This window comes from Daphnia magna, linkage group LG4, assembly GCF_020631705.1.
Source record: "Daphnia magna isolate NIES linkage group LG4, ASM2063170v1.1, whole genome shotgun sequence".
Taxonomy (NCBI): Eukaryota; Metazoa; Arthropoda; class Branchiopoda; order Diplostraca; family Daphniidae; genus Daphnia; species Daphnia magna.
Genome location: NC_059185.1, coordinates 1,672,253 through 1,683,374, shown reverse-complemented (window position 1 = coordinate 1,683,374; position 11,122 = coordinate 1,672,253). Strand labels below are relative to the sequence as shown.

The following is an 11,122-nucleotide window of genomic DNA, read 5'->3' as shown; positions in this document are numbered from 1 at the left end:
GCAACATTTTATTCATCCTGAAAAACGACACAACTCGACACAGCTCGACACAACTCTCCAAAGAGAACTCTGCATTTCGTTGTCAAAAGACGTTGACAGAAGATTGGATTTAGTTTTCAAATTGCATTGAAAAAATGGCTGGTGCTGGTCCAGGAGTTCCATCAAGTTCTCGAGGCGGAGAAAGCAAATATCGTCAACGTGCGGTAACCGTACTTAACTCATTTGCAGTTGCTGTCTAGAAAGTATAGCCCTTGCGTAACTACAATTGAATTGTCGTGACTAATCCTTATCTCAAACTCATCCCTTTGCAGAACATAATCATGTAGCTTATAATAATTCTCTTTCCAGTAAAGAAAATCAAACGTGTTTTGCCTTTCTGTTTATTATTTGATGATTGCAGAGAAAAGTAAACAAATGAGTAGTTCAATCAAAAGATTTTGGATTACCAAATTTTGGCGTCTAAGAATATCTGATGGGTTTTACTTAACACAGATCTTTCGAATCATTATTCTTAAAATAAAGGTGGTCCTTGGAAACCTACCTGATGACTTTTTGAAACCTGACAGTCTCATGGGTAGTAGCCCATCTAAACAAGAAAGTATTGATAGAGAGTTGGCCATTCAAATACACCAACAGCAGCGGAGTGCCAATATTCAATATATCAATCAAAGTTATGCTGGCCAGTTGATCATAACTATAGTTGAGGTGAAAAAATGTCTTTTTGTTGAATATGAGCTAGATTTCTTTAATATTTCTGTCTTTCCAGGCTTCTTTTGTGAAGAACTATGGAGTAACTCGCATGGATCCTTATGTCCGCGTACGGATTGGTCACACAATCTATGAAACTCCCGCATGCCCCAGTGGAGGAAGGACTCCTCGTTGGAATAAGCGTATCCAATCGTAAGGACCTGAAGTTTTCTTATATCATTGAACGAGCCTTATTATATCCAACTGTGGCTATAGTTATCTGCCAACAGGAGTGAAAAGCATCAGTATCGAAGTTTATGATGAATGCGCATTAACAATGGACGAATTGATTGCTTACGGCCAGATTCCAATTCCCGAAGCCATTTTCCGTGGAGAATCCGTTGACCAGTGGCTACAACTGAGCGGCAAACAAGGCGAAAATAAAGAAGGCTCCATTCATATATTATTTACACTTTTGGTAAAATCTCGTTTATCCTTTCCTTAAGTTGTTTTATGACCCTTTTTTTTTTTTCGTTTCCTACAGCCAATTGCTGCGCCGCAGTTCATTGCGCCGGGAGCTATGGGATTCGCCATGGCTCCTGCCTACGGTGGGTATCCGGTTGTGAATTCAACTGTCATCCCGATTGCCCAAACACCGATAGCTGCACCCATGATGGTCATGCCTGCCTATGGTCCTTCCTGTGTACGCGTTCCCGTTTATACTAATTCTACCAATCCAGCAACTGGCATGGTAGCTTCCCAGGGGCATCCTCCCATGGTTTCACGCCCCAAACCGCTTACACAAGAGGTAAATAGTTACAGCCTTCAGATTGTTTTAATCTCAAAGTTTTACTCTCCATTTTGATTATCGTCTACTGTAGGAAATCAAAGAAATCATGAGCATGTTTCCGACCATTGATCCTCAAGTAATTCAGAGTGTCATTGATGCGTGTGACGGTCGCCGTGAAGCCGTTGTCGACAGCCTTCTGCAGATTTCTGATCAGTGAACAAATTTCTGGCCAAGGATGGGTGAAGGTTAAGTATTTAGTTCAGTTGTGTTTTGTCAAATTCTTTTTGGTGTTGAAGAGCTTTTTAAAATTTATTGATAGCAGATTACAGAGAAAACTTTTTACTTTAAGCTTTACACAATCGCTAGTCATTTATCAGAGTAAAACCTATTCCAGAAAATTGCTGTGTATTATCACATCGTATTTCTTCCAACCTAGATTTCTAATTCCTACTAAATTGCCGTTGTGACGACAATTCGTGAAAAATATATATGTTGCATAACTTTCCCTTCACTACTTTCACTAGCAAACCGATAAGGATTAAATTAATTTTATCGTGATATTTTGGTTATGTATCGAATTGTATATTTTATTTGAGATATCATAAGAGATTAACTTTCGCCTTTTATAACAAACATTTCATTTCAGTGCTTACATATTGCAGGGAAAAGAAAATTAATCAACACTCCTGCATAATTCCGGTACGACTAAGTATTAAGAAACAGATTTTTCACAATGTAAGGAATATTATTTATTATTATCTGGTAAGGATAAAATGTTGCCGTACTTTTCGCGCCTCGTCTAGTAAACTTCGCAATTCGCCGAAGAATACTGGGTGCAAACAGAATCACTGGTGTTCTCATTATATTTAGAGTCATTGATTCCAAGTTTAGCTCCCTATAATACATAGTTTTAATTGATAGATTACTTAATACTGAAAAGGCAAAATCGAGAGAAAAATAATGTCATTCCTTACCTCCACCAGATTTTTGATGTTGCAGTAATTGGTTCCATAGTCCTGAAAAAAAAGTCAAGACGTAAATCATAGGAGTTTTAAATGACACACGTACTTTCTTATCTTACCAATATCGCGTACCATGTCTGGGATGTTGAAAAGCCCTGGAATGGTACAAGTTTATACTAGATTATTTGATATTACGAAGATAATTATCACTGTAGTCCATCTATGCATGACTATTTATACGCAAGATTTTGATACTTGACCTAAGAATTCTTAGCTTATTCACCCATACTGTCAATTTATTACCTGAACTTTACAGGAGTTATCTGGTCCAGGAGCAAATGTGAACGACACGTCATCAACGTAACTAGAAATATATTAAGTATAATTTGAATAAAAGAAAATAACGTAACATTTCCTACGCAATACTTACCGCTTCACCGGAGTTGTGTGTGTGCCAGTAATTTTAGTTGGAGATGAGGTGAGGTACTGAAAGATATTGATATGTAAGCACAAGACTAAGTAAATATAGTAGCAATGTATGCTTACAGTGCATATACAGTACCCACACAAAGTTTGGAAACACGACGAGTTTTTCCGCGCTTTTAACACGGCGGCTTACGGGCCAAAGTGTCTGCCTTTTTTACGCGATAACTCACGTTTGAGTTATCGCAAAGCAAATCCAAAAAAATCCTCTTGTTGAAGAAAGAATTTCCTTTCACCATGAATTTTTGAAATGTTTGTGAAAAGTTAAGTTTAGCCCCAATCATAGGTATAAAGTTTGGAAACATCGGCGCGCTCGCCATATGTTTCCATGCTAAAGTGTATGTTACTGAAAAAATTATTAAAAATTCCAATTTACGAATTTTTACTTGAAACTTTTACAAACGGTAGACGACATAGTCGTCTACATTTTGACAAAGTTTAAATTTTTTTTAAGAAAGGCTGATTTTGGCCGATTTTTTTAATAAAACGTACGTCGGAAATTCTGTTCCCCCTTTCTTCCCCTTTTGCTTTTCCCTTCCATTCTTCCCCCGGGCTAGGATTTCGTCCCCTCGCCACGAAAGATTGATCGGCATTGTTTATTTTAAAAATCGGCAAAATTAGCCTTTCATCAAAAAAATTGAAACTTTGTCAAAATGTAGACGACTATGTCGTCTACCGTTTGTAAAAGTTTCAAGTAAAAATTCATAAATTGGAATTTTTAATAATTTTTTCAGTAACATACACTTTAGCATGGAAACATATGGCGAGCGCGCCGATGTTTCCAAACTTTATACCTATGACTTTTGGGCTAAACTTCTATTCACAAACATTTCAAAAAATTCATGGTGAAAGGAAATTCTTTCCTCAACAAGAGGATTTTTTTGGATTTGCTTTGCGATAACTCAAACGTGAGTTATCGCGTAAAAAAGGCAGACACTTTGGCCCGTAAGCCGCCGTGTTAAAAGCGCGGAAAAACTCGTCGTGTTTCCAAACTTTGTGTGGGTACTGTACATGCTTGAAAAAATCAAAGACAGGTATAAGGACTTAGATGAGTCTGCTTACCTGATACAAACATTTCTGTCCGGTGCCACAAAGGTCCTGAGTATCCATGTTCCATTTCTGCATTTGATTTACTGTTGAATGTAAAACAGGTAATGCTATTTTTCAACATTACAAATCCTAGAATTTAAATTACCTAGAGCTGTTTGAACTTCATCACATGGTTTTCCAAAAGTCCTTAGGAAATGGGTGTAAAATTATGTTACAAAAAATTTTAAAGTGATGCTAAAGATTGCAATTTACCAATCAACACGACAGGAGGCATGTAAAGGATATGATGAAACTGAAACAAAGCTTAGAGTAATGGCACTCAGAGCAATGGCTAATACCGAAACCGACAAGATCACCATTTTTCTGGAGCAGCAGGTTCTCTGGTGTTCAATTTCTGCCAACATTGTAAAAAAAATTTCCATCTTATAATGTCCACATACAACAATTCCAACTAATGTAATCAAACTAACCCTTATTGGTAAGGAGAGATTTTGATTCACCCTTAGTGGGTGCCATTATAAAGACAAGATGTTTAAAGAAAGGAACTGCCCTGTAAGATGACCAACACCAGATATTAAAGTGGAAACATAAGAATCATGCAGTTTGCCTTCTCCAGGTTAATTAATGACAGTAATAAAAGAAAGGATTTACATAAAACATGATACGTACTATTGAACGAGAAGAGGACGACGGCGAACGTTATATAAGTGACAGCTAACAGAAAGAAAGAAGCTCTGTTACTGTTGATTTCTAAATATTTTTCTTCAAATTTTACCTTGTCCATCTATGAGCACCGTTTCACTTTTTCTGAGAGGCATCTAGCGTCAGTTACTGAAGATGCGTGTTTACACATTTACACCAGTTGCAAACCAAGGTGGCAGCCATTTTCTGCACGGACAACACGTTGTTTCATTGGAACATTAGAGTTAAACATAGACGAAAATACTAACCCATCCATGCCATTGCATGGCATCACAATCGCAATCCTTGTGGAATTTTGGAGGTCGTATATCCTAAATTAAAAATTAAGAAACTGTCGGGTCACGACATCAACCGGAAATAAAGAAAATTCAAACTTTTTTTATGGTTGTCTTGTTGAATCTGATGTCCCCGTTGTCATCAGATTTACCAGCCCAAACGTATTTTTAGACAGGTTTATGACTATTTCAAGACGAAAGAATCGAAAACTGAGAGAGGTACTTAAAGTTCTTGTTTCAAATATCATTCTTCAGCCGGATATGTTTACTTTCGGCCTCCTTGCATTGCAACAGGATTATAGGTCATGATAAATTCGTTAATAATATCATAGAATTTAACTTTGGCTTGCACGAAATTCTAAAACATTATGACCTGTGACCTCCTTAGTACAAAAGTAAAAGTTAAAAAATTCGGAGAAATAGGGGATCTTTGATTTAACATTGAAATAGTCTGTTCCATGGTCAATCTCGATTGCTCAGAAACTGAAAGTGAACAAATGAACTGCATCCTGGTTAAGTGTAAAGTTTTTAGTCCTTTATTGTTTAGTGCAAAGGACGAAATAAGAATGTTTCCTATTTCACTATCAACCAAACACAATGAATTCCGTGAAATTTCAAGGTCTGTCAAAATTCTTGAATATTCATACATTCAAAATTGGAACAAATTTAAATAATTTTAACAGCATTATCCCCATTAAGTGAAGTAGAACTTTGAAAATCAGCGTAGATGTGGTGGTGAAAGCACAGCATTTATTGTTTAGCTTCAGAAAAATGTTTATCGTAGATTTGACTACCCTTTATTAAAGAGCTCACACTATAAGACATAATTTCGTGGCATTCATTCAATTTGAATAAGAATCAAATGTTTTTAGAAATCGAAAAAGACATTTTACTGCTTTTAGCGCTATAATGTTCAATTCACATTTTTCCATCCGGCAACGCATTGGAAAATACCAACATGGCTGCCATCGTTAAATCTAAGTGATACGAAATTGAAAACCAACTTGTGTCAGTGAATGCGAAGACGGCTGTGATTAACCCGGTGTCAACTCGAAGAAATTAAAAGACGACCGACCGATAAGAGGAAGTAATAGGTAATACTTCTTATTTTTCCCATCTCATTTTATCGTGCGATTTGTCAGATTATAACTCCATTCGTTCTCCAGACTTTTTTGAAAAGGAAAATGCATTTGGTTGTTATCCGGCCAAAATGTCAATCATTCTTAAGCTAAAATTCTTTGGTGACCTCATTCCATCAAGACTCCGTACTTGTTATTTTTCTTTTATTAACTCAAATTACTAAATGTTTATAGAACCACCTTTTCCTTTTTTTTCTAGTAATGGAACAAAAATATAAAAAAAAAATGACAAAACGAGAAAAAAATATCCAAATTAGACAAAGAACAACCGAAATAAAAGTCGCTAGTAACCTTGATTGGGAGATAAAAGCATGTCAGCAAATATTAAGCTAAATATATATCCTGATTCCCGTCTATTATTTTCAGCTCATCGTGCAACCTCTCGTTTTGCGTCAATGCAATGGCACGGAAAACTCTCATTGTGTAACCTTTTTTCCATCTTTTCTTTTAACTCACGTGAACTTTTCAAAATTCTTTAAGACGAACTTGAGCCGCCGATCAATTTAGTATAAATTCGGGTGTAGTATCAACATCACGATTTCGGTGGCTCGGCTTTTCTTAGCATATACAAATGAAGTCGAAGCTATGCACTTATTAGGCACATGTCTGTAAATTACTTGTTCGTGAAGGTTTTGCTGATGATTGCCGGCGACGAAGAGAGCGATCGATATCAAATGGAGCAAGTCAGACATGACCCGCGTATCGTGACCGATTGCATTCTTGCAGGTCGATTAAACAACATGTATAGCCTATCATATATTCCCATCGAATCGTAGAGTCTATATACTATAACTGCCTTTGCCCAGTTGATACAATAAGTTTCCACCATCACTATAAAGGATATATCTCTTAGCATGACACATCGACGGTCGATATCTTTAAAGTGATTTTATGGCAGGCCACTGTTATTACGACGTGTCCTGTATTGGTGTAGCCTACATAACTATAGTAAGTATATATTGCACTGAAACGTCATCATCCGGTGTCAAAAGTGTACGACAAAGCTAAAATATCCCCTCTGCAGAGCGTATCGTATGAGCTTGAATTTGTTGTCGTTTCAAATTGTATTGGCTCCATGTATTTAGAATATGGCTCGACTATCTGACATTTTTTTACTATGTAATCAGTTCGAAGAATCGATATACTGCATCAGATTGCTGTAAACAATTGCACTGCGTCATTTAAGAAAGCCTTGAAAAATTCTTGATTTTAGTCACCCGGAATTTGTAGCTTTACTTCTGTCTAATGCCCTTGTTATCAGTGACGTCTTGGTTTTATGTACTGATAGTGGTTTTCGTGCTTGCAATGTTTAATGACTTCAGTTTACAAATATAGTAAATGCATATAATAAACAAAAGATAATTGACCTTATACTACGCATGGTGTTGTTGTTTTTTTCCCTCCGCCCACCGCGCTCTTTTTTCATTTTATATATTGGATCCCCTCACCCCTACTGTGTTCGGATTACATCAGAGTGCCAGACACAACACATGATGGATCGATATTTTCTTGGAAAGTCTGTATCTCACGGCACGTGTATTTATTATATGAACGGCGCCAAACAATAAGCCTCATTCACTCATCCATCCAATCTATTATCTTTCGTGAGGATATGCCAAACACCAGATGGCATTGCGGTGTCAATGTTTTCTTTTATTTCCATTTCATTTGAGTGCAGTCGACGGCGAATCTCTTCACGTGGGTTTTGGGATTTGATGAAGCGAAACCAAGCGTAAATAATTGTCATCCTCAGAAAATTATTCCCATTTCTATTTTTAACGACAGATTAAAAGCTTTATCGATTTATGTGCAAGCTATATCTAGCTTTAGTTTTGTGATAGCTAATAAGCTACTGTGAGTGCGTTACCCCGAGGAATGCACGTGGCCGGCAAGCGGTTATGTCATTTATTTATTCCGTTTCCAGCACGAACTCAGCTGCGTAGTAAGAGTTCATTTAATCGTTTCGATGAATCACCTCGACGACACCATTTTGACCGTTTACTGGTCCTCGATTTTGAGGCCACCTGCGATAGCAAACGTGGCACAATCCGACCTCAGGTAAAAAAAAAATTTTTCACAATATTGTCCTGTTTTACTGCACGAAAAGATTTGATATCTGCACTTTAAAATCATATCAGGAGATTATTGAGTTTCCTGTCCTCAATGTGGAGACAAACAGTTTTGAGATAGTGGGCACTTTTCATCGCTATGTCAAACCAGAGATCCACCCTACCTTGACACCTTTCTGCACCAGCCTCACAGGGATTATCCAGGTTGGCCTGCCAATACGCTGCCTTCTTGAGAGTTATCTCTTGATTGATCTCTCTCTCTTTCTTTTTACTCGATGCTGAAAGGATATGGTTGAAGATGAAGCCCCTTTGAAAACAGTGATGGAAGATTTTCACAAATGGCTCCTATCTCAGGATCTGTTTAACAAAGAATTCGCTTTCGTGACTTGCGGCGATTGGGACTTGAAAGAGCTCCTCCCACGTCAATTCCTTCATACCGGACAGGTCATACCTGCTTATTTCAAGTCATGGATCAATATTAAAATGGTTAGAACTTTGTTATTTCTCTGCGTGTAGTGGTAGTGACGTACGTAAGAAACGACCTGATAATCTATATACTTTGTTGTTGCCCAGATTTTTGCTGAATCGACTGGTGTTTACCCTCGTAATCTATCGCACATGTTGTCCCATGCCAATCTGGTCCAGTCGGGCCGATTACACAGTGGTATTGGTATGTCGAAAACCTTGAAAATTTGATATCAGCTCAAAAGGATTTTGACCTCTAATAACTTTATGTTTTTCTTTTGTTTCTCTCCTTTCTCCTTCAGATGATTGCCGTAATATCGCTGCGGTTGTTCGTTTCCTCGGCTTACAACAGAATTCCCAGTGGCGGCTGACAAGTTTTTTGGAAGATTAAACAATAACAATGAAACCCTGATACTAAAAAAAGGTTTTCACTGAACCGTATCAGTTTTTGTTATTCTCACTTCATTATAGTCGGCCAAGTTTCATAAAAAGAAGCGACAATTTCACGTATAATGTACTTGTACAGTGCCCTCCTTCCATTATCCTCGCCGTTTGTCTCTACCGGCTTAAAAAAAAAGGGGTGAAGTAAGTAAAAAAAAAAAAAAAATCATCGTTGCGTATCGCCCATCACGATCTTTGATTTTTCTTCTTTTTTTTTCTTGCGCCCAGGGAAGGCCAAACAAGAAAACAAACAAATGCGTGACACGGTTGGCTTAGTTTTCTCCCTTCTTATAAGATCTTGTGTCTTTTCTTCTGCAGCTGTTGTCCTAAGCTCGGCAGTCAAACGACTGGAACGGCCGATTTGCTGCATCACTCTTACTTCATTTGATACGCTTCGGTGGAAGCAACAGTGCTGTTGTTTTGTTTACCAGTAAATTCCCAAAGAAGAAGAACAAGTTGGGAGCTTTATTATAATAATAATAATATTATAATATCTCTCGTTCAAAATTCAAACTACAAAAAAAAAGGATACGATAGTACACAAAACAGTTGCAGCTGGAGACAACACACGACCTTGTACATAGAACCTGAATGTTTTTTTGAGACTTTGAAGTTCCCTTTTGGATCTTTTTTAAAAGACCACCTGGTTAAAAAAAGAAGGTGGTACTACTAAGAACTTCGGTGTTCTTTTTTTCTTTTTGTGGAAATGCTCTGTGAGATTACAAAAAGAAAATCAGGAAATTTAGTTGTTGGGAGAAAAACTAGTCTGGTGTGTGTCGTTATATGCGTGTCTTTCGATATACCCTCCCATACCTTTTAGGGAGAAATGATAATGAAATAAATATGTATATACGATAGTCTCCCCTGACTGCAGTCGACGGCAGCAAAAGCACGTTAAACCAGTTGCGAATGACTTCACGCGTGCAGTTCTCGACGATCAATGACCGCAACTTTGGGAAAAACAAAAAAAAAAAACCAAAAGTTTTTGTTTCCTTTCTTTACCTTATTTACTGCAGTAGATATTGATAGAATGAAATAAATATACCATACACACAGCCTGTGTGTACAACGGAGCATAAAGTCGATTCCGGGAGAGCAAGGACAGGTGTGCATAAACGCGTGTCGAAATTCTTTACGTAACACGGTGGTGACATTTCCTCCGTTGGGTTCACTGGCATCGCATTAGTTTCATTTTCTGAATTTCTCTGTTCTGAACGAATTGCTTAGAATACTTTACCCCGATTTTTCCTTTTCCAAAAATTCACAACTGAGTCAAACAATGCTGGTAATGTGTCACATCACGGAAAGTTACGTTTTAAAGCTTTAAAAACCAATGATGGAACATCTATATGTCCTGCTACTGTAGGGGGAAAAAGATTGCGTGAAACGAGGCAAGTTCATCCTCGAGCAAGGTCTGATTATAAAATAATAACAGATCGCTCCCTTCTTCACCCCTCAAAAAGTAAAAAACATGACTTTTCATTTCAACTTTTGTGTCCCTTGTATACAGCATGTAGGGTACGTGTAGAGTTGAATAGCTTTGGTTGCTGAACGTAATCATCACGTCACAAGCTCGTCAGAGCTACTTCAATTAAGCTGGTGAAACAATCGGTAACACACAGAAAACTCTTGAACAGTCTGTTGGTATAATTCATTTAAACGAGGAAATAAGTTATTTTTTATTTAAATAAAAAAAGGGGAGACGATATGGTTATCTAGCCGCGTGATAGCCTTTATCTATACAGTCCACAGTTCAGCACAAGACCCTAGTTCACAAAGTTTTCAAGCCATTTTATCATTTCCATTTGACAGGTTCTATCGTCAAAGGAAAAACACACACTCACAGAAAAATGGGCCACGATTTTTACTCTATAGCATATATAAAAACACATAGGATTGTGAATATTGATTCCACTTGTTTCTGTAATTTCTTGTCATGAAAATAAAAGAAAGGGTAGCCATAAACTCATCGTTTGGGGAGAAAAGAATTATTATCAACAGAGAGCACAGCAGTCGTCTGTGGATGCGCCAGAGGGGCTCTTTCTTAAGGGCGGAGTTT

General features: G+C 37.5%; 3 protein-coding genes and 2 long non-coding RNA genes across 6 annotated transcripts; 2 read left to right on the top strand and 3 right to left on the bottom strand.

Annotated features, from left to right (window-relative positions):
- The first annotated feature begins 3 nt into the window (after positions 1–3).
- LOC116921236 (toll-interacting protein B) lies at positions 4–1,981 on the top strand. The gene is made up of 6 exons (XM_032927502.2): positions 4–203; positions 523–705; positions 767–900; positions 964–1,165; positions 1,232–1,495; positions 1,569–1,981. Exons 1-6 carry the CDS (start codon positions 135–137, stop codon positions 1,692–1,694), a joined length of 978 nt encoding a protein of 325 aa, XP_032783393.2. The 5' UTR covers positions 4–134; the 3' UTR covers positions 1,695–1,981.
- Positions 1,982–2,043: 62 nt separating this feature from the next.
- On the bottom strand, positions 2,044–4,754 carry LOC116921241. Of its 2 annotated transcripts, XM_032927507.2 has the most exons (10): positions 4,642–4,747; positions 4,443–4,522; positions 4,225–4,366; positions 4,118–4,158; positions 3,985–4,055; positions 2,870–2,925; positions 2,743–2,803; positions 2,559–2,594; positions 2,452–2,493; positions 2,044–2,372 (listed from the first exon to the last, which is right to left on the bottom strand). In XM_032927507.2, the coding sequence occupies exons 2-10, from the start codon at positions 4,486–4,488 to the stop codon at positions 2,277–2,279; spliced, it is 591 nt and encodes a 196-aa protein (XP_032783398.1). In that variant the 5' UTR covers positions 4,489–4,522; positions 4,642–4,747; the 3' UTR covers positions 2,044–2,276. The 2 variants fall into 2 exon arrangements, with proteins under 2 accessions (XP_032783398.1, XP_032783399.1); XM_032927508.2 differs by lacking the exon at positions 4,443–4,522 and having other exon boundaries at positions 4,642–4,754.
- A 170-nt stretch (positions 4,755–4,924) lies between these two features.
- LOC123471560 lies at positions 4,925–5,552 on the bottom strand. The gene is made up of 2 exons (XR_006646325.1): positions 5,049–5,552; positions 4,925–4,985 (listed from the first exon to the last, which is right to left on the bottom strand). It is a non-coding gene; the product is annotated as an uncharacterized LOC123471560 (long non-coding RNA).
- A 2,181-nt stretch (positions 5,553–7,733) lies between these two features.
- On the top strand, positions 7,734–9,128 carry LOC116933927 (ERI1 exoribonuclease 3). Its single transcript, XM_045173164.1, has 5 exons — positions 7,734–8,146; positions 8,227–8,361; positions 8,443–8,643; positions 8,731–8,827; positions 8,925–9,128. Exons 1-5 carry the CDS (start codon positions 7,964–7,966, stop codon positions 9,011–9,013), a joined length of 705 nt encoding a protein of 234 aa, XP_045029099.1. The 5' UTR covers positions 7,734–7,963; the 3' UTR covers positions 9,014–9,128.
- A 248-nt stretch (positions 9,129–9,376) lies between these two features.
- LOC116921246 lies at positions 9,377–11,083 on the bottom strand. The gene is made up of 2 exons (XR_004393116.2): positions 10,109–11,083; positions 9,377–10,013 (listed from the first exon to the last, which is right to left on the bottom strand). It is a non-coding gene; the product is annotated as an uncharacterized LOC116921246 (long non-coding RNA).
- Between the last annotated feature and the right edge of the window lie 39 nt (positions 11,084–11,122).